The following is a 20,858-nucleotide window of genomic DNA, read 5'->3' on the forward strand; positions in this document are numbered from 1 at the left end:
GCCCCCTAAGGCTGATGCAGACCCATCCATGGTGATGCAGGGCTAGCACTGGGTAGAGAGGGGCTGACACAGTCCAAAGAGAGGTTGATGCTGGGGATTCTGGTGCAAATTGGTGCTGAGGAGTTGCCAAAATAATTATCCGGGGTTTCAGCTAGGAGATTTGACAAAAACTGAGAGGTATTACTGCCAAGGAAATTCTCTGTTGGGTAGGCCAGTTTCGGCACCCAGATTGTACTATGATATTGCTTAATAAGAAAACCCTCAGATAGCTGCACCGATTTCCCACATTGGGTTTTTCTGGGGACATTGGTCCAAGAATAATGGTGTCATATGGTGTGATTGTTTCTGTTTCCTTTAGTTGTTGATATGTAGTATGTTGAGCATGCACTAGTGTTTATTTTTAGTATTTACATTGTAAATAACTTATTAAGTAACAAAACAAGTAGGTAGGAATAAATCAGATAAAGTGCATGGAGGGTTTCTAACTATGTAGACTTAGAAACTTCGACAATAACTGTTGCAAATATGCCAACAAGTTGTGATCTTCAAGCTACCTTTCTTTTACCTTAGCTTTGATACCATGTTGAGAAACCAAGTGTATTGAATATGATGCTTGATTTCTCTTAACTTGATAATTACTTTTGGATGTTAGTTGGCTTCTTCTTACTTATTTTATCTTCTTCATCAAGCAATTATACAAATGTGTAAAACATAAAGATCACAAGAGAACAAGAAACACCAAGATTTAGGCTCCAAGCCAGGGAAAAACCCCACAAGGGGGAAAACCCAACAATCCTTCTCTTATAGAATAGTATCAAAATGAGATATCCAAGACCCAAGAACAAGATCAAAAGAGCCACAAAGATTCCAAGTCAACCCTCCCCCAAGTCTCCTCCAATAAGTCAAAGTCAACGAAAATCAACATTGGTCAAATCTTCTAAAATATGTTCAAAAGCACAAAATTTTTAGTCCTGCAGTCTAGGTCATGTTAATAGGTGGTTGTCATTGATATCAACCCTAGCAGCACCAGGAGATGCCCCATATTTTGTTAACCAAAATGTTGGAAATACTGAGAAGGGGGTGAATCAATTTTTCTTAGCAATTAGCACTTTTTAATCATTTTTCAGAGTATTAGTTAATCTTCAGTTATTATTATTGTTCTTCTTCAGATGATTATAAACAATAATCAATAGTAGACAACACCATACAACAATTCAGAAAGATAAAACATAGGACACAATGATTTTTGGGTGGAAAACCTCCTCCAGGTAAAAAACCACGGAACACTTCTTTAGTAATTGTCTTCTCCTAGTTAAAAGAAAATTGATTACATCAAGATTTCAGCTACAACTGAGGGAGGTGTCAACCTCCTATTTCATAGGCTAGAACCTGTAGGACACTGCTAGACCCTAATATCTTGTTGCAACCAGAAGGATGCCCCAACGTCCTGTAGATTAGGCCACAACCTGATGGGTGCCCCAACACTCTATTTACCAACTGCTGTCGGAAAGGATGCTTCACTGCGCCATTAGTTTATCAACCATAACTAAATGGATGCCACAATGCCCTATGCAAGCCGCAACTTGCCCTAGCACCACCCTCCACCTTGAAGTGTTCTTAGGCCACAACCTGAAGGTGACTCCAATCACCCAAAAGAGTCAGTAGATCACGTTTCACAATTTTCACATTGGATCCCCTGTACTCTGAATCAATCTAGAATAGTTGTAAGAAAGATGTAGAATAAATGTCGAATCTTGGTAGCTGTTGATCACTATTCCCATGAACTGATCACTGCACAATGCTACGCATCAAGCTATCATTGTTCAACTGCACATCACTGTCACTACAAATCACTACACAACTGCTGGCTATCACTGCATGTCATTGCTCATGAATGAATAGTCATCAATGCGTAACCACTGTTATGATCAGGCTGCACACGATGCTGCAACCATCTGGCATTGCTATCAAATAATGACACAAACTAAGGTGCCGTTAATTAATTCTTGTTAATTAATCATTTTTCCTAAGTTAGACTTAGGAAAAATTTAGTGACTGATTATTTAACTTAATTAAGGCATTTCTAGGTGGATTTTCCTGAAACCTTTTATGGCTTATGGAGTCCTAGTGTTTCTTTGCCTCTCTGATAACTGTCGAGACTAGAACACCATCTGATGCTACAAAAACTAACACTTTATAGCTACAACTAGATCCTCCCAAGTCTAATTCCCACCTGGCAACCCTTGGCACAATCTCTAGTAGTAAACTACTTGCCTTGGGCTCCTTCTTTAGCCCTTGGTCCCCTTGATTTGTCATGACTCAGCCTCCAATGTCCACAAAAACACTTCGGTCTTCCTTGCTTTGACTAGTAGATTGCTCCTTTAACGTACTTAACCTTCTCTTTGGACCACGACTAGTTGTTGTAGCATTCAGTCAGTCTCCCTTCGTTGCTACAACCTGCCTTTTAGCCCTCGGTCTGCTTTCTTCCACCACAAGTTGCTCCTTTAGCCTTGTTGTATCCTCGACCTCTTGTTCTGCCCTCGTCCAACTAGTTCTAGCCTTTTCTAGGCTTTGACTGCCTCGCTGTAGGCCTGGGGCAATTTACCTTGGCACCTGATTTTCTGCAGCCTGCCTTAACCATTGCTCTTAGACCTCTTTCCAACCTCAACGTCTGTGCACAGGCCAAACCAAATTTTTTGCTTCCACTGTCTTGACCTTGGCTTGCCTTAACCAGGTTCCTTTAGCCTTCCTAGCAGCTCCTAGGCCTACAACCTCTACTCCTGTAGCCTTGTAGTTGTGGCTCCTTCTTGCGACCCTAACAACAACCTGCTTTTGATTTCGAGACAGACCCTCAGCCTTTCCTCAGAACCACATACCAACCCTTCTTCCTTTGCGGCCTATCCACAAAAGAAACTCGATTCCTTTCTCACAAAACTCCTTTACTCGACCTCTTCTTGCAGACTGCGGCTTCCTTCCTTGGCTACGGGTAGGTCACTTTAGCCTCCTTTTCTCCACAAGTTGAATCTCTTTCTCCACTTGTGATGTAGCCTCTCTTTTGGCTTCCAATATATACTTGACCTTTAGGTGACTTAGGAACCCTATTTGTCCTTCAAGAGACCCTACTACTCCACTCAACAACAAATTAGAATAGAAAATTACATTCCTTGTGTTCCAAGCCCTGTCCTTTGGGTCCAAAACCCCAAACTTTGGATGCCTTGCCCACAAAGCCCCCAAGGTCTTTTCCACTTGGAAATATCTTCCGAGGTACCAAATGTCAGCAGATGTATTGAGAATGGAACTCATATGGATCTATGCCATATCCTATATGGCAATAAGTACGTAACAGATTCCTAATGAATTTGAGTCAAATTTGTGAAAATGAAAGGATTGGTCATGGCACATACAATATATTAGCAGTAGAGATTTCAACTCTTTGTTGGTCCCTTTCATTCAAGGGCATAGTTCTTGAGGAGTTTTAGATGGTGGAACAACATAGAAGGGAACTTTGAGGAGCTTACTGCCTCACAATCGTATGTTTCCTTTTAGAAATAAGGTGTTACAGAACCTTTGGAAATGACTCTGCCCATCTACATGTTGGGGAGCATTCTACTTTTAATGTTATGTTGGTTTCCTAGATCAATGCTAGAATAAGCTGTTTTAATAGCAATGCATATTATTTAGAACTTGGGACCAAGTCTGGTATGATGACACTTCTCTTTATTAGCCAATAGTGTTTCATCAACATGCATGTGACCTCTTCACGCACCTCTTCATTTGTTCTTTATGAGAATCTAATGTTGTCCTTTATGGGAATCTAATGTAATGTAAGTTGCATCTCCTTTTAAAAAGGTAATTCAGTTTGTTGTAATTTCATTATCTCAAGCTTGATGAGGTTCAAAGTGTTTTGACTCGAGTGTTTCTTCTCATATGATCCTGTAGAACAACCTTATTCCTTCCAAAATAGCTCTAATTGCTCCACTTAATACTTTTAAGAATTTTAACTTTATGCATTTCCTCTTTATCAAAATGCTTATGTGGAAGTACACCATTAATATTTTTGCATTTAAATTACTTACAATAAATTTCTTAGATTCCTTCTTCTTCTTCTTCTTCTTTTTTTTAAATTTGAAGATTAATTTGTCAGGAAAAGGTTATATTCTATTGCTTTTAATGGTCTATATATAACAAGAATATACTCTCGTTAATGTTGTCATAATGCAACAATGTATATCTTCACTTATGCATGTAATTTGCAAACAGATTTGGAGACTATGTTCCACCTCAGTACCAACACTTATACAAGGAGTATCTTGGTGCAAGGTATGTGGAAATAAATTTTGAAGGTAAAATGTGTCTTTCTTGTTTGATTTTATGGAATTAATATTAGTTGGTTGCCTCTTTTACTTTTAAAAATTGTAGTCAATTAGTCATCCTTTCGAATTTGGTGGATATATGCTTCTCTTGAATGATTGCTATATATGATATCATTTGCCTATCTACTATATGTATGTCTGGACTTTGGATAATGTCTTCTTCCTTTTTATGATGGCGGCATGGCCATTGTTATGGCTTTGATTAGAGCAAAACTATTGAAACCAAGATAAAGTTTGCATCTTTATTATTTAAAAAAATAGTGTAACGAACAAAGTTTGGTTATGCTCAGATACCAATGTAATGAACAAAGTTCACAGACGCAGTAAAATACTCAGAATTTCTAGTATATGTAAATATCCATTATAGGATACTAGATAGTAATATATTTATATAGAAATGTACAGAAGATATGAGATATGAAATGATATGATTGTTACAAATAAGGCCCGCTTATATACCTAGGCAGGTGCCTCTTCAATACTAATTACTAGTTAATGTTTCAGTTTCACTAATTAATCGTTACTATATTTACATTATTTTTATATAAATTATATTCATAACATTGCCTTCCTCTTCTAAAAGCTTTATCCTCAAAGCTTATTACTTGACAAGGTGTCTCATCTGTTTCTTGGTCTTTTAATGCTTTCATATTTTTCAGAGTTCTTCAAATTTGTCATGTTCGTTCATACATGATGATAGGATCCTTTGAATGAAACAAAATTGTCATACTGAGAAGGGATCTAACCATCCTAAATCAATCTTTTGTGGAACCTTGCAAATACTTAATAGTTGGTATAAATTACTATTGTCAAACTGGACTATGCTGACAACTTTATTCTTTCGAACATAAGTCTGTTGTTTTTGTTCTGAATGAGACAGAAATGCACACTGATTGAGTTGTCTGCTCTTGTGATTTGGATGTCGATAAGGAGCTCTTGTTGTTTGATTTTCCCTTATCATGCATGTAGCAATTTCTTGATTTATTTTAAGTACTGATGATGTTGAGTTGGTTATAGAATCTTCACTTGGAATTTTCATTGTCTGAATTGTAACATTTGAGTGTGTTTTTTTCCTCAACTGGCTTGTCTTCTTCTTGAGTTGTGATATTCACTGGATTGATATTTGTTCTTTTTTTTTCAACTTGAATTTCTACATTTAAAGATTTCGATGCTTCCTTCTCAAGAAGCCGTTGTACCTTGTTTTCCAATCACTTCTTGTCCTTCTTAAGCTTCTTAATGTGTGTCGGTAATTTTTCACTATGGTCCTTAAGGCGAGAAATTTCATTTTTGGCAGCGGTGATTTTGTCAACTTTTCTTTGCATATTTTGTAACACTTTTTACCTTCTTAAAAAATTATTTTTGAAATATCTTGTATGTCTTCTGGTGTCACTGAATTTGGCTTCAATGTAGCATCTTCTAGTGTTATTTTTTCCTTTCCTAATATAATTTCTTTTTTATTTTCATTTTTATTTTATTTTTGTTCGCTTGTTTTTATAATTATTTATTTTAATTTTAATTTTCTAACTTTTTTTTGTAATTTTATTTTTTTTTCCAATTATTTTTAGATAGCTTAAATTTACGAAACATAGCTATTTATGCAAAAAAATCAGCCACCTTATGTATAGAAGTGTGCCACAATGGGGGAATATGGATGGGCCAACATCAATACTAAATGCATATGAATGCTTAGCTCAGGAACCTTGACTGATATGAGAGAAGGCCACCTTAGTACTATAATACTTCAATACAGGCCACGTTTTTATGATATCTTCACACACTTCTATTATTTTTTGCGTACTCCTTAAATTTATGAATTTGTCTCTTTAAAAATAAATGGAACTAACTCATTAACCCATAATTGTGATTAGTCGAAGCCCTAAGTTGTATTTCAATTTCATATCATTTGCTTGGGCTATTGCTTCATTGACAAATCTGGAATTTATATTTCTGCATTACAAATTATATTTCCAAGAAATCTATCAAGCATTTATTTTATATCCTTTACATAGGTTTAACATGTGGTAAAAGGTTCAAATATAGAAATTTCCTTAAAATTATCGTAAAACCAGATTTGATTCATAGATCCGTATACTCATAAGTTGGTTTATCTTGATTGGATTTAACTGATGTATGCTACAGTTTATTAATGCTGGAATTTACTTGTATGAAACATCACATCTAAACATTGGCTAAAGTGTTGAATCCTTCAATTTTCAAAGTAATATTTTGAGTTGAGTTTAATTCATTGGTTGTATTTCATAAGTAAATCCTTGCATCATATAATCATTATCATTAAGATTTATGTAGTCTAAAGCTCTCATTGATAAACTTTCTAGACTTAGTTTTATTTTATCTAGGGATACCCCTCTTGGCCTTAAGAGAACCGGTCAAAAGTGAGAGAACTGTACTGAGGTGACAATGGCACTTCTCCTATGCTTACCTCAAGGTTGCATCCATGGATTAGGGCATTTTCCACTTAAATGGGAGTTGAAAAGGTAACACTCCCAACAACACAATATTAAATTAAGCAAGTCTAAGAAATGATTTTAAATCTATGAAGAATGACTAGACTTGAAAATGAAATGTAATGCAGATATTTAGGGATTTATATCAGATTTCAATAAACAAAAAAAAAAAAATTGGATTTTTATATGGTGGTTGAAGGGAGAGATGAGTGCCAAATAAACACTAGGTCTTATGGAGTCAAGAACACTATCTAAGAGTTTTTTTCTTATGCAATTAGGACTGGAAATGAGGCATTAAGCACACTATATACGCCCTAGTATGTTGGAAAATAATGGAGAAAATTATCAAGGGCTCCCAAAGGATACTCTTTCAACTAGTTACTTGATTTTGCTCTAGAATTGGAAATAACAAGTTTGCATGTAATCCTAAGATATATCATGCAAATTATTAAACCAAAACTACAATAGAAAATGAGGGTAGAGGGTGATACCACACTAAAATCCTTCCAAAGTAGTAAATGTGCTAATCCAATGTATAAAGTAGCTAGCCTTGGCATGTAAATGAGTAGCTAACCCTGGAATGTAAATTAATCCCCATTATATCCAAGCTTGAAGCACCAAGATATTAGCCACACATGAAAAAAAAAGTCTTCAACAAAACCTAAAAAACTTAAAAAGGCCTTAATTCTTGAATCTTCAACAAATGCGCTCTCAAATATCCAATCAACAACAAAAATGACCAAGGAGGGGAACCTCTTATATAGAGTTTTAGGCTCAACATTCCTTTCAACAAAATGACAATATCCTTGGTTAAAACCTTGGATCTAGCCTAGGAGAACATAAGAAACCATTATCCACTAATTAACTAAGGTGGATATGGTCAACATTGCATAAAATATGAAGTGGTTATGCTACATATATAATAAAGCTCCATGAAGGTAGGAAGGTTCCATCAAAAGAGCAAGAAGTCTAGGTCAAAGCTCTGACTTCTAGCCTCTAAGCTGTTAATTTTCCACTATTATGTGCTTAGTGCAATCACTTAGCCCAATTCTGTCTTGAATTAGCAATCACTTTTGAACAAAATTAATCTTCCAATGACAAATAGCAATTGTAGATAGAACAATAATTTCAATGCAAAATAGAAGAGAACCAAGAGCAATAATAAGAGACACAAGATTTGGTCAAAGACCAGGGAATAACCCCACAAGGGGGAAAACCCTTTCAAATTCTTCTTTTATTAGATTGTCATCAAATGTTCAACAAAGAGATTACAATGTTCCAATTCATCAACCAAGATTCAAAGGCCGACAACTTTGACTAACCAACAAAACCAACCAATCAATATCTAAATGATGAGCCCAATAGTCCAATCTGGTCAACAATTCAAATCTGCAATTTCTGTCAAAGTCAACAGCAATCAACAACAGTCATAGATGCCCTAACTAGTCCTCAAGTCACTTGTCAAACAAACTCCAAATCAGCTCCGTCAAAGGTCAAAATACTTGGCCTCCTTTGCTGGTAAAAGTCAAGTCAAAACAGTACCAAAAGTAGCTCAGTCAAAGGAGAGAATCTGTGGTCAAACTGCAGTCAAAGGTCCACGTTTAACTCTAGTAAAAAAACCCAGAAAAGTTTGGTTGCTCCACAAAAAAATTCGACCTCCAAAAATCGAATTTTCGCAAGTCAAAATGTGATATTCATACTTAGCAATATTGCTAAGGGAAATATCAATCTTGCCCAATTTTGTCTTATTTCGTGTTTTCACTTAGGAGATGTGAGTTCAAAGGTCCCACATGAATTTTGGGATTAAGTGGGGGCCCAAACATTAGGAAGGGAGGAAAATATTGCGGCTGTAGTGGAGTGTGGGGGCCACCCCATGGAGAATTACGACCCACATGTGGAAGACACTCTCATTGGAGCGAAGTTGGTGGGGAAAGTCGAGCTGGGCCCACATAGGCATCTTGGAGGCTCTTTGATAAATAGAGCAAGAGGCATTCATTTTGGTCATTCATTCATTTATTCAGAAATTGTGTCTTTGACATAGCATGCTTGAGTTGAAGCCAAGTTTGCAGTGTTGTTTAGCACACGAGTGTCTCCGAGCAGAGATCTCAACCCTTGCTTCGGTGGATTTCGAGTGCCAGCCCAAGGAGGAAGTTGTACCTATACCAGTTTGTACTAGCAAAAGGGAGTGCGAGTTTGTGGAGAGAATTGCCAGCAATAATATAGGGACTGTGTAGCTCTTGGAGGAGGCACACTTGGAGGTTGTGGAGTGAAGGGAGTTAGGAGCTGAAACTTGAGGTGGAGTCTTGGGAAGTGTTGTGGGGGCCTTTCCATCATTTTGGTGGAGCAACAAACGCAACATTTGCTACAGGTTACCTCTTCTGCTTGTGGAGGAGGGCCAAGCATTTGGGAGTCAATTTTGGAGCGTGAAAACTAGGACAAACCTTTTTTGAGTTTACTGAGGAGAAGTCAAGATTATTTTGGTAGAATTTTCTGGGCAGATTTGAGGGGTCAAGCAGCGGTCCCAACTCAACCAACAACTTGAGGAGCTAGGGGAAAATTGGGCCAAAATGCCAAGGTCAACATTTGGCCAATTCCTTCGTGGGCTTTTGTGTGTTATTGGTGGAGAGCTCAAGGTTAATTTTCCGGAATTTTCTAAGCACCCGAGGTGGCGCTAATAGCAGTTCTTTGCAGCCAGCAACATATTTTTTGGGTAGTTTCAGTGCAGAGCTAGGAGAGAGCAGCAACAAATTTGAGAGGGATTTCTTACCATTCATTTGGGCTTAACTAGCTTGCCTTGAGGAAGCCCAGGTGAACTCTTTCCAGAACCTCATTGTACCCTCTTATCTTTTAATAAAATGGCTTAGATCAACGCAGTTCATGGAGATTTTTGGTTGTTAAATGTGCTGTAAATTTTTGTATGTGTTTTTGCTATGTTTGCTTTGTTTAACATTGTATATTTCCATTAGGAATATTACAGTGGTATCAGAGCATGATTTTGGCCAGCTGTGGGTCTAAATCACACAAATGCTCAAGTGCTATTGTGGACTAGAATTCTAGAGGCTAAAACACTAGTCCCACATTATTCTCCAGATTGAACTTATGCCCAAAAATGTCTCAGTAGGAGAAATTTGAAAATGTTACTAGGAGCATCAAGAGACTGGTGAGGCTTCTCGAAGAGTGGTTGTCAGCAAGGGAAACAAGAAGAAACAATAGTTGCCGACCCGCAGATGAAGGAAATAAGAGGAGCATGATTATTGAACGAAATGCTAGTAGCAATACTGCAGAGACGAAGATGGGAGGTGGAGGTAGTGATGAGATGAGAGAGAACATACCCCTGGAGGAGGGAGTTCATCTAGATACATTCTAGCCGGTTGAGCATGAGGCTAATGGCACATAGGAGGAGCACGAGGATACACCTAGTGTGACACAGGAGTCACCCCTGTTGGAGTTTCCTTTGGTAGCCCTAGTAGACAGATTGGAGGAGGCAGTTGAGCACACATCCATTGATGAGGCATCTTAGTCTATGACAGAGCTTCAAAACGACAACCACCTACAGTTGACTGATGAGCATGTCTTGCATGTTGGGTTGTCTATGGAGGAGCAGTTGGAGGCTCATGTCGAGCCCATGATGGAGGAGGATGTGCAGCCATCCTTTGGGCTAGCCATTGATGAGGGGCAGCATAGAGACCACATGTTGGGATTCCAGCACAGTTCGCTTCAAAGGCACACTGACAGGATCTACAACGTTATCAACCCACCCCTATGCATTGGATTGAGAGAGGTGGAGTTGTCTAGACATACCAGAGGGGATGACCAGGTTAGCAGCACTATTGGGTCACCTTTGCCCATTGGGGAGACAGAGAGAGCTACCTAGTCAAATCTCATGCGTTGACCTGGATAGCGAGATGAGACGATCAGAGTTGCAGAAGGTGCAACATCCACATGTCAGGGTTGTTCTATGTGTGAGAGTTCATGCATTCGATCCCTCTCTTGGGGTTGGATGGCGAGAGATTTTGAGTTGGTACCTGATGGAGTGGACTGGACTCATGTAGATGGTCATAGTCTGGAGTAAAGCTCAGTGGGAGCTCTTAGACATCGCGGGCACTGGAGTTCTAGGTTGGCATTGGGATCTAGTTGGAGCTCCCTATCTGATATCAGATATGCGGGTGACTATGGAAATGATGAGGTGGTCGACTGAGTGACTGAGCACATACATTCCCTAGGGGAATTCCAGTCAACATTAGTGGGCATGCTGTTTGTGAGCAGGCTCCATGGATTGTATTGGCATGTTGGTTGTGCATGGGGTCGCAAGATGATTAGCATTCTCTGGCAAGAGTTGGTGGGAGGAGGTGGTATGGGTAGGTTGCCAGTCCAGGCATTGTATGGAGACCATGCTCTCCCATTGGGATATTGGGAACAAGAGTCACAAAGGATTGACACAACAAAAATATCCCCTCTAGCAGGTGTGGAGTTAGGCCACTCAGGTCACTAGGGTAGATGAGGCGTAGATCACTTTGTGGCAGGTGTACTAGCAGCATGGTGGTTGCATGGGCACATATGGGATTCCCTATGGTACATGGGGGCATGGCATTGAGCATTGGTATCCATGGGTGCATGGAGTTGTGCCACAGAGTTCATTGCTATGCAGAGGAGTGTAGGGGTACGTACTTGTGTGCAACCGAGCAAGATGATGCACAACAGGTTGTCAGAGTGTTGCCGCTAGAGAGATATCTTGACGAGGGCATCAGGCACACCGTTGGGTTTGGCACACTCAGATTTGGAGAGTGAGTTGATCACAAGTCTAACCGTGAGCTTCCATTTATCACTCTACAACATTGCACACTGACACAAGGGACTTGGCTATCATCTCTTGGTTCTCTCATCATAAGGAACAGGACCCATGAGGTTCATCTGAGACAGTTGGACGAGACGCAATGCATTGGGAGAGAGGCTTTCCAATTGTGCAATATGGTCAGGACGTGAGTTGGTGGCATAGTTGTGGGGGAGCGCCCTCCCCCCCCGCTCCCGCTCCCAATCCGCGCTCCGGGCGGGAGCGGGTCGGGAGCGCGCTCCTGAAATCGCTCCCGAAAAGGGAGCGATTTCTGGAGCGCGCTCCCTAAAAAAAATTTCGCTCCCTGCCTTTTCTTGAGCGTTTTGCCTTTTTTTTGTAGTAATGTTCGAAATGAATTTTTTTTTGAAAGAAACAAATAGTTTTTGAGTGGGGCAACTTAATGATCAAGTCTAGGCCCTAGTATTGATATGCTATTCATGGTAATGTTAAATTCTTAAAGTAAAAGTGACATTTTCTTTAATTTTCATTTTCATCCTTTTATTTAAATTTTTAACATTACCATGAAATGACTCAGGATGTTTGAGAGTGGTTTCGTCCTCATTGGATTTCATATGGAGAAAGTAGAATTTTAGATTTCATTCAAAATCCAACAGACTTATCAGTTTTTCAGGATTTCAGGATTGGGGGATTGCAATGTTTCCATTGAATTTTGTCATGTATTAGGGTATGGAACTCGTATTTAATTAAGAGTACCAATCCCTCTATGTACCTTGATGTTAGTGACATTGGGTGTCGAACTCCTCTATCATGACCCTTCTAAAAATGTACGCATCACTCAAACAAAATCTTGACTTGACATGCTATGCTTTTTCTATCTTATGTTAATGCTTAGAGGGTGATATTAATGACAAAGATCCCTATACAGATACAAAGGTAATGACAAAGATACCTCTAGATATTAATGCTTGGAGGGTGATATTAATGACAAAGATCTTGATTTTGCAACAAGACTAAAAAATTAGACATTTCTCGTGGTGGCAAGAGGCCCAAGCATAAGAAATAGATAATAGATTTACTTCTCTTTTCTAGTTTCTAGTAGCTTTTATAACTATTGACTCTTTCATATTTATTATGATATTTTTTTAAACAATATATGACAATTTAAGTTTGAAGTTGGCAAGTATAACTCATTAGTAATGAATTATGAATATGATGCTTCTTGAAAGTTGAAAGTTGTTTCATTTCATTTCATTTCATGTTGGATATTATTTGTTGTAATGGTTACACTTAGCTTACAAGTACAACTTTGGTGATCAATGATGATAAATGTTATATATTGAATTTTGAAAGCTTGAAACTTTAAGATTGATGAATCATGAGACTCAATATGTTGTATGTTACTATGTTACTAACTTGCGGACGCGGTTGATGAAGATTATAACTTCTAGATGATTGTTGTTATATGGTTCAATCTATGCTTTTTTATGTTTTTTATATCTAATTCATCATTCTACATGTTTTTGTTGACATATATGTATCAAAAATTAAAAAATATAATATATATATATATTTTAAATCGCTCCGGGATTCGCTCCCAAACCGGGAGCTTCTGAAAATGGTCGCTCCCGCTCCTGTTTTCGCTCCCGCTCCCGCTCCCAAGTAACATTGGTTGGTGGATGCAAGTTTGGGGGTTGGCTAATCTCCTGTAGAGGTAGCACTTGCACCACTCTTGAGCCCACACTCAGGGTGATTCATGATCCCCTTTTGGTGAGACATTCCGAGGTGTCTTTGGAGCATCTACATCGGTTGGTGGACCTTTCTTACAAGTGGATGTTTAGACTCTGGGAAGCGTTGGGGAGCACTTTTAGGAGGTAGGACAATAGATCCCACTGTGTGGTATGGCCGACGCAGGGTTGTGCTGCACGCACTATATTGGTTCTGTTGTAGTCGTTCTGGCTGTGGGATTCTGGGGTTTGGTTGGTCGATTGGACACTTTGCTTCGTGGTGAGTGGGATCAGGATGGGGGATGACCCATCTCACCCTTGGTTTGACATGTGGGGGAGCATTGAGGCCTTGATCGCATAGCAAGGTTGGTTTTCCATGATGTCGATACGGATTAGGGTGAGTGTTGGATGGGTAGGAGGTGACATCATGGAGGTGCTTAGTCCATATGCATTGGGACTCCATAGATGTTTTGCCATCAGGTCCCAGGAGTGGTGGATACAACTTGAGCATGAGGGGTTGTAACGATCAAAATTCGTATACGTAGCAGAAATATTAAAATACTTCGAGACAAAGACATCCATTGGAGGACAATAATTGTATATTGTATAAAAGAATTGATGTGGGATGATTACAAATGAGAATGAAGGCTTGCTTATATACCCTAGGCAGGTGCCCTTTCATGAATGGCCATGTCTCTAACACATGCCTATTCATTACTAACTAACTAATCATTAATTAATTAATTATCATTTATTATTATTATATTTATATTTACATTTATTATTTTATTATGAATTATATTCGTAAGATAACCTTCCCCATCAAATAGCTTTGTCCTCAAAGCTTACTGATGAAAGGCTTGATCTCTTTTTCTGTTTCAAATGTCTTCTCGTCTCGGCATTGTCATCTTCGTTGATACTAGTTGATATGATCCTCTAAGTGACAAACAATATTGTTGCACTGAGAAGGGATCAGACCATCCTAGATTGATCTTTTGTGGAATCAAATTTTGTGATGAATAGTTATCATATGACTCCATTCTGCAAACTTCAGTATCCTTGGGAACATAATTTTGTCATTTATTTTCTGAGCGATACTGGTACGTAGCTTGATTGGAAAGTCTGCTCTTGTGATTTGGATGTTGATACATAGCTCTTTTGGTTTGGCTTTCCTTTATCATATTAGTGGTTGATTGCTGATTTTCTTTAGTCCCTGGTGTTGTTAAGTTGGTAACTGAATCATCATTTGGAATGTCCATTGTTTGGATTGCAACTTTTGTATATGTTTTAAGTTTTAACTTCTCTAGATTGCTCTTCTTCCTTACTTGTGATATTGATTGGATCAATATTTATTCCCTTATCTTCAACTTGGAATGAAATTACTAACGACTTCAATACTTTACCTTGAAGTTGTTCTAGCTTGTCATTCAACGATTTCTTGTCATTTTAAAGTTTTGTTATTTGTGTAAGTAGGGTTTGGTTATGATTCCTTAATTGTACAAGTTCATCCTTTTTTGAATTGTTGGCTTTATTCTTAATAGCTTCATCATCTTTTAAACTTTTGATTTGTTCTAATAATGTCTGATTAAGGCTCTTAAAATGTAAATTTTTTTCTTCTTGTTCTAATAAACGCTTCTTTAGTTCCTTCTTTGTGGCTTTGGCTTTCTTGACTTGTCGAGTAGTTTTTCAGGGTGATCTCTGAGGCGCAAAATTTCTTTGTCTTTACTGTAGATGGTTTCTTCAAGCTTTTTTTGCTCCTTTTTTTGTTATCTTGAAACATCAATTCTTAGACATCCTTGAATTCTTCTACTGAAGATGTTATTGATTTTGATTTACTTGTTATGTCTCGAAACGTGATCATTTTCCCCTTATAAGGAAATGTCAAAACTTGTTTCTCTATGTTTAACATGAATGTACCCAAATTCTTAAACCAAGGTTGACCGACTATGATGTCAATATCGATTTTTACAACATGAAATTGAGATATGTACTTATGATGACCTATTGTCACTTGTAAATCACTAATGTTATGCTTTGTTTGGTCGAAAATATTTTTCCTTACACCAATGCTTGGCTGTAGAATTAATAGTTGATTTGCCAAGTTAATGTTTATGTAACTTTTATCGTTGCTTGTGCTGATCGCGATATTAATTTCTCTTCCTTGGATACTTCTTTTTAATGTAATTACTCTATGGTAACTGGAAAACCTTTATAGGAAAATCGTTCTTCCTTCATCATTTTTGAATTAGACTCTTTCTTTCTTCTTTTATATTTCTTTGAACTTGTATGGAACCTTCTTTTATATATATATATATATATATATATATTTCTTTTAAACCTCTTTTTCTTTATTCTTTTTTTTTTTTTAATTTTTTATGCTTTAATATATCTTTTTATTAAAGCTTTTGAAAATATTGATTTCTTTAACCTTCTTTAGTAAGAGATCGATCTACGGTCCACTTTGACTATTCCCAATAATTTGTAGTGATTTGAAATTTCTTGGTATTCCTTTTTTTCTCTTTTTCTCTAAGTAATCTCTTTTACTTTTTATTAATCCTTCGATCCCATTTTAACAATAACTCCTTTTATATATTTCAATCTAATTATTATTTTTTAAACCTTTTCCTCCTTTTTTTTCAACCTTTTTATATGGTTTCCTTCTTTCCTTCAATAATATTACCTTCCTTTTAACCCTTAAATACTCTTTTGAAAACTTGTTGACTTTTTAAAATTAATAAACCACCATTTCAATTTTCCTTTAACTCTTTGTCATCTCCCACTTTACTCAAAGTTAGGGTCACGACTCTCTCATCAAGGGTCACAATTCCTACCGTGACTCGAATGGTTCGATTATACACAATGTCGCATGGCCTTCCTTTACCTCAATGGCATGTATGAAAACGGAGTGGAATATTCAGCAGTGGCAGGATAGCATTGTCGGTAAGAGGTGGATGCCGCGGGGAATTACTGCAGCTTCGGTTGGATGCTTCGGGCGGTGGTTGTAAGTCTTTGGACGCGGTGGAGGGCACATTTACAGTGGTTCAGGCATCTAGATGAATGTACCGAGTGTGACAGAAGCTATGAATGGTGGATTAGGTGCAATCACAACTGTTGTGTGATGGGTTGCGACTGTTGACGACCGACAATGGGCGCGGTAGTGTTGTTGTGCTTTGGCGGCTCGGGGCCCGACCTTTTGTAAACCGACGGCTATTGTGGTTGTGGTGTGCTTGTTTTTTTTAAAATCTTTATATGTATATTTTTTTCTTTTCTCGTTTTTTTTTTCATTTCTTTGACTATCTTTTTTCGTTTGTTTGTTTGTTTAATGGCCAAAGGCCTCTGATGAATGAACAACGAAGAATCTCTTAAAAGTGTACCGAAACGCTTCAATCCTGACGAATATTGGATGGTCAACGGCCTGGATCAGAGAGCATGGCTCTATGCAGCAATGGAGCAGCTAGAGGATCGAATTGCTCTGATACCAATGTAACAACCAAAAGTTGTATGTGCAGTGGAAATATTAAAATACTTTGTAGACAAAGACATCCACTGTAAGACAATAATTGTAAATTGTATATTGTATAAAAGAATTGATGTAGGATGATTACAAATGAGAATGAGGGCCTGCTTATATACCCTAGGCCGGTGCCTTTTCACGAATGGCCATGTCTCTAAGACATACCTTTTCATTACTAACTAACTAATCATTAGTTAATTAATTATCATTTATTACTATTATATTTATATTTACATTTATTATTTTATTATTTTATTATATTCATAACAGGGGCAAACTCTCATGATCAAAGTTGCGCAAAGACAACATAGCGGCACCCTTTTTGGACTAGCATGGGATCCAAGGATCATAGGACTTGGCAGTACAACTACCCTTGGGGATGAGCTGATTTCTACAGGGAAGATCATTCAAATCTTCCTTTGGGCTTTGGTGACTCACTGATGGCATGGGGGACTTCATTAGCATGGTAGGTGGGTTGGCAGATGATATCAGGAGAAGCTCATGTGAGTAAGACGCTATCTCTGCAGGGATTGGGTGGTATCTTCGAGAGTATACTCCTGGAGTGCATGGGATGGCCTACGTGGTAGGACAACTTCACGAGGAGTTGGGAATAGTGCCACATTATCATGGTCCCCTACTTATTAATGCTATATGGGGGTATACTGGGCAGGATAGTGAGTGGAGCGAGAGGAGCTTCAGGTGGGACAGGATGGCTTGGGATCCTGGTATTGAGGGATTCTTTCATGTCAGGACAGTGCAAAGGTCAAGGACAAATTAGTGGGACCCTAGCACATTTTTGCAGTGACAATGGGGAGCAACAACTAGAGAGAGCATTACTTTGCAGTTGCTTGAGGACAAGCAATGTTTTGGCAGGGAGGTCTGTGATATTCCCACTTAGCAATATTGCTAAGGGAAATATAAATCTTGCCCAATTTTGTCTTATTTCATGTTTGCACTTAGGATATGTGGGTTCAGAGGTCGCACATGAATTTTAGGATTAAGTGGGGGCCCAAACATTAGGAAGTAAGGGAAATATTGCGGCTCTAGTGGAGCATGGGGGCCACCCCATGGAGAATTACAGCCCACATGTGGAAGGCACTCTCATTGGAGCGAAGATGGTGGGGAAAGTTGAGTTGGGCCCACATGGGCATCTTGGAGGCTCTTTGATAAATAGAGGAAGAGACTCATTTTGGTCATTCATTCATCTATTTAGAAATTGTGTCTTTGACATAACACGTTTGAGTTGAAGTCAAGTCTGTAGTGTTGTTTAGCACATGAGTGTCTCCGAGCAGAGATCTCAACCCTTGCTTTAGTGGACTTTAGAAACCCTAGGTCACATGGGAGAGGAGATAATTGATTGTAATTCGACCTTTTTGCAGCAAATTAGAAAGCCTAGATCTCTTCGCATGTATGGAGAGAGGTCAACCAAAACAAATCCAAAATTTCACTCTTCCTTCTTTCCTTCATCCTCCTTTATCTTGCACTTTCTTCCCTTTACTTGAGTTCAAGTACCAAGTGTGTAGTGTCCTTGAGAGAGGTCGAGTGCCTTCTTATATAGGTTTTTTGTCCATGACTTGAGGCCGACTTGTCATTGACCCTAGGCCGACTTAATCTTGGTGAAGGTGGATTGCTTCATTGGAGGCCGACTTGTTGGAGGTGCTTGGACTTGGTCTTGGAGGATCATTAGACTCTTTACAATGACTCAAAATACATATGTAACATGCCCAAATGTGTCGTTAATACATGACATTGACTCATTAGACTTTATGACTTGATTACCAAACCTAATAGCTCACAATCAGAGCTTTAACTAAAATAAAATTCCTTGAGCATGAAACCCATGTCTCAAGCATAACAAAATAATTTTATTTTTCTTCTTTACATGAATTACATAAAATCATGATTACACATATCATTATGAAGATCGAACCTAGTTACATATTACAACACTTCTAAGGGCAAAGAGGGTCTTCTTCGGATGAGGAAGGCTACCCAAAGGAGGGAATTTATCTCTAAGATGCCAAATTAACATTCCTTCTCAACTAGGGAGAAATTTCCAACTGCATCATGAATCTCATCTCAAACATGTCGTCATTGCCATCACTGAATCAAGTCATGTCTCATCTCTACTCATCTGCTGAACATTGTTGAATATAAAGAAGAAGAATTTGATATCATAGGGGAACTCAAGCTACCACCCTCTATCCAAGGACAATAGACAGGATACTACTTCCCATAAGGGTAAGGATCACACTCTATCCTATTGTCCTGTGACAATAGGCAGGATACAACTGACCGTAATGGTACGCATCACGGACTATCCTATTGTCTGTTGATCTTCCCAACTTGACCCTCAAGAGTCAGTGGTAGAACACTTGCATCCCATCACTTGAGCAGGATACCACTTACCATGAATGGTAAGGATCACAGTCTATCTCAAGTATGCTCACCCATTGGCCAGATGGGGAGAAACAATCCCAACAAGCTAAGCTTGTGGCTAGGATGCCAATTGGGGTATACTCTGTCAAGTCTAATTTGTGACAATAGGCAGGATACGACTTACATGGAAGGCAAGGATCAGAGACTATCCTATTGTCAGACAATAGGAAGGATACCACTTAACGTGGAAGGTAAGGATCACAGACTATCCTATTGTCCAGAGTTCCCTCAACCCCAGGAGCTCTTTGGCTCAATTCCTCTCCATGTAAGCTCAAATAGCGGGGAAGAGCATAGCTCAGTGTTCTCAGTTAGCCGAGAGCCTTACCTGGGAGGGTCACATCCATCAGTCCAAGCTGCTCTATGAAGACCAAGAACTTCCCTTTCGGTAATGCCTTGGTGAGGATGTCTACTATCTGCTCATTATTCGAAATATGACGGAGTCCCACAACTCCTTTCTTCACCATGCCTCGTATGTAATGATATTTGATCTCAATATGCTCGGACTTGTCATGAAACACAAGATTCTCAGCTAATCGGATCCTAGTCTTGTTGTCACAATATATCACCGTCATATCCATGACCTATTCAAATAGCTGTCCAAAGAACTTCCTCAACCATACTACCTCGCAGCTAGCCATGCTAGCAGCAATATACTCTACCTTGACTGTGCTTAAAGCTACAGACTTCTGATTCATGTTCATTAAAGATATCATGGCAGAACCCAAACTAAAGCAACACCTTGATGTGTTGTTTCTATCGATAATGTTTCCAGCCCAATCAGCATCAATGTATCCATGAGGCCTCACATCTCCGACAGTATATATCAAACCAAGGGTAAGATTATGTCATCATAGAGCTCAGAGGTTTGGAGGGGTTTTATGGGGCCCAACTTGGTTCAGTTACCATATTTCATTATCATAATCAATTTTGCGTAATTTATTCTAGGTTACATTGCATTCCGATGATTCCCGTAAACAAGGTTATTATTGAGCATATTTTAATTAATTATTCTAAAGGTATATATGGAGCTTATTCCTTGGGGAATCACCTTAGTGTAATAGCTTGTTGGAACTAGGATGAAAAGCTCTACAAGATGCAATGATGAAAAGTGACTTTCAATAGCTAGAGAAATCTTAGAGGCGAATTAATCACTTTCTAGGGTTTAAAAGGACTTATTAAGGTTAATAAAATAAGAGACTTATCTAAAAAGTCATTTTATTATTTTTAAGAGGGAAATAAATTGTAATTGGAGAAAAGTCGAGAAATTGGAAAAAGGGGATTAAAAGTCAAGAAATTGATTTTCCTTTCATCATTGTGCATTTGTCTTTTTGGAGATCGCACTGGAGAGCGTAGCGTTTCATCTTCTTCCTCGGACAAAAACCCTTGGAAGGAAATCCAGTTTTGGTAGATGTTCATCTGCGCTTAGCCGGATTGGAGGAAGGACCATTTTGGTCCTTCATTGGGATAAAGTGTTATGTCATATAGGTAAGGATTGAACAAATTGTCAGGATATATGCAGTGATCGAGACAAACCACTATTGCAAATGCATA

The 20,858-nt window shown here is 38.5% G+C and overlaps 1 protein-coding gene across 3 annotated transcripts in view; it reads left to right on the forward strand.

Moving 5' to 3' along the window:
- Positions 1-20,858, forward strand: part of LOC149181477 (RAD3-like DNA-binding helicase protein) — a 371,454-nt gene that overhangs the window by 325,891 nt on the left and 24,705 nt on the right. For all 3 annotated transcript variants that reach the window (XM_089416629.1, XM_089416630.1, XM_089416631.1), the window contains one exon: positions 4,261-4,320. In XM_089416629.1, the coding sequence (XP_089272755.1) occupies positions 4,261-4,320 (60 nt within the window). The remainder of the gene's footprint in view (positions 1-4,260; positions 4,321-20,858) is intronic.

Source organism: Pinus tabuliformis, chromosome 3_2 (genome assembly GCF_031772625.1).
Source record: "Pinus tabuliformis cultivar Carrire ecotype Pingquan chromosome 3_2, CPIR1, whole genome shotgun sequence".
NCBI lineage: Eukaryota > Viridiplantae > Streptophyta > Pinopsida > Pinales > Pinaceae > Pinus > Pinus tabuliformis.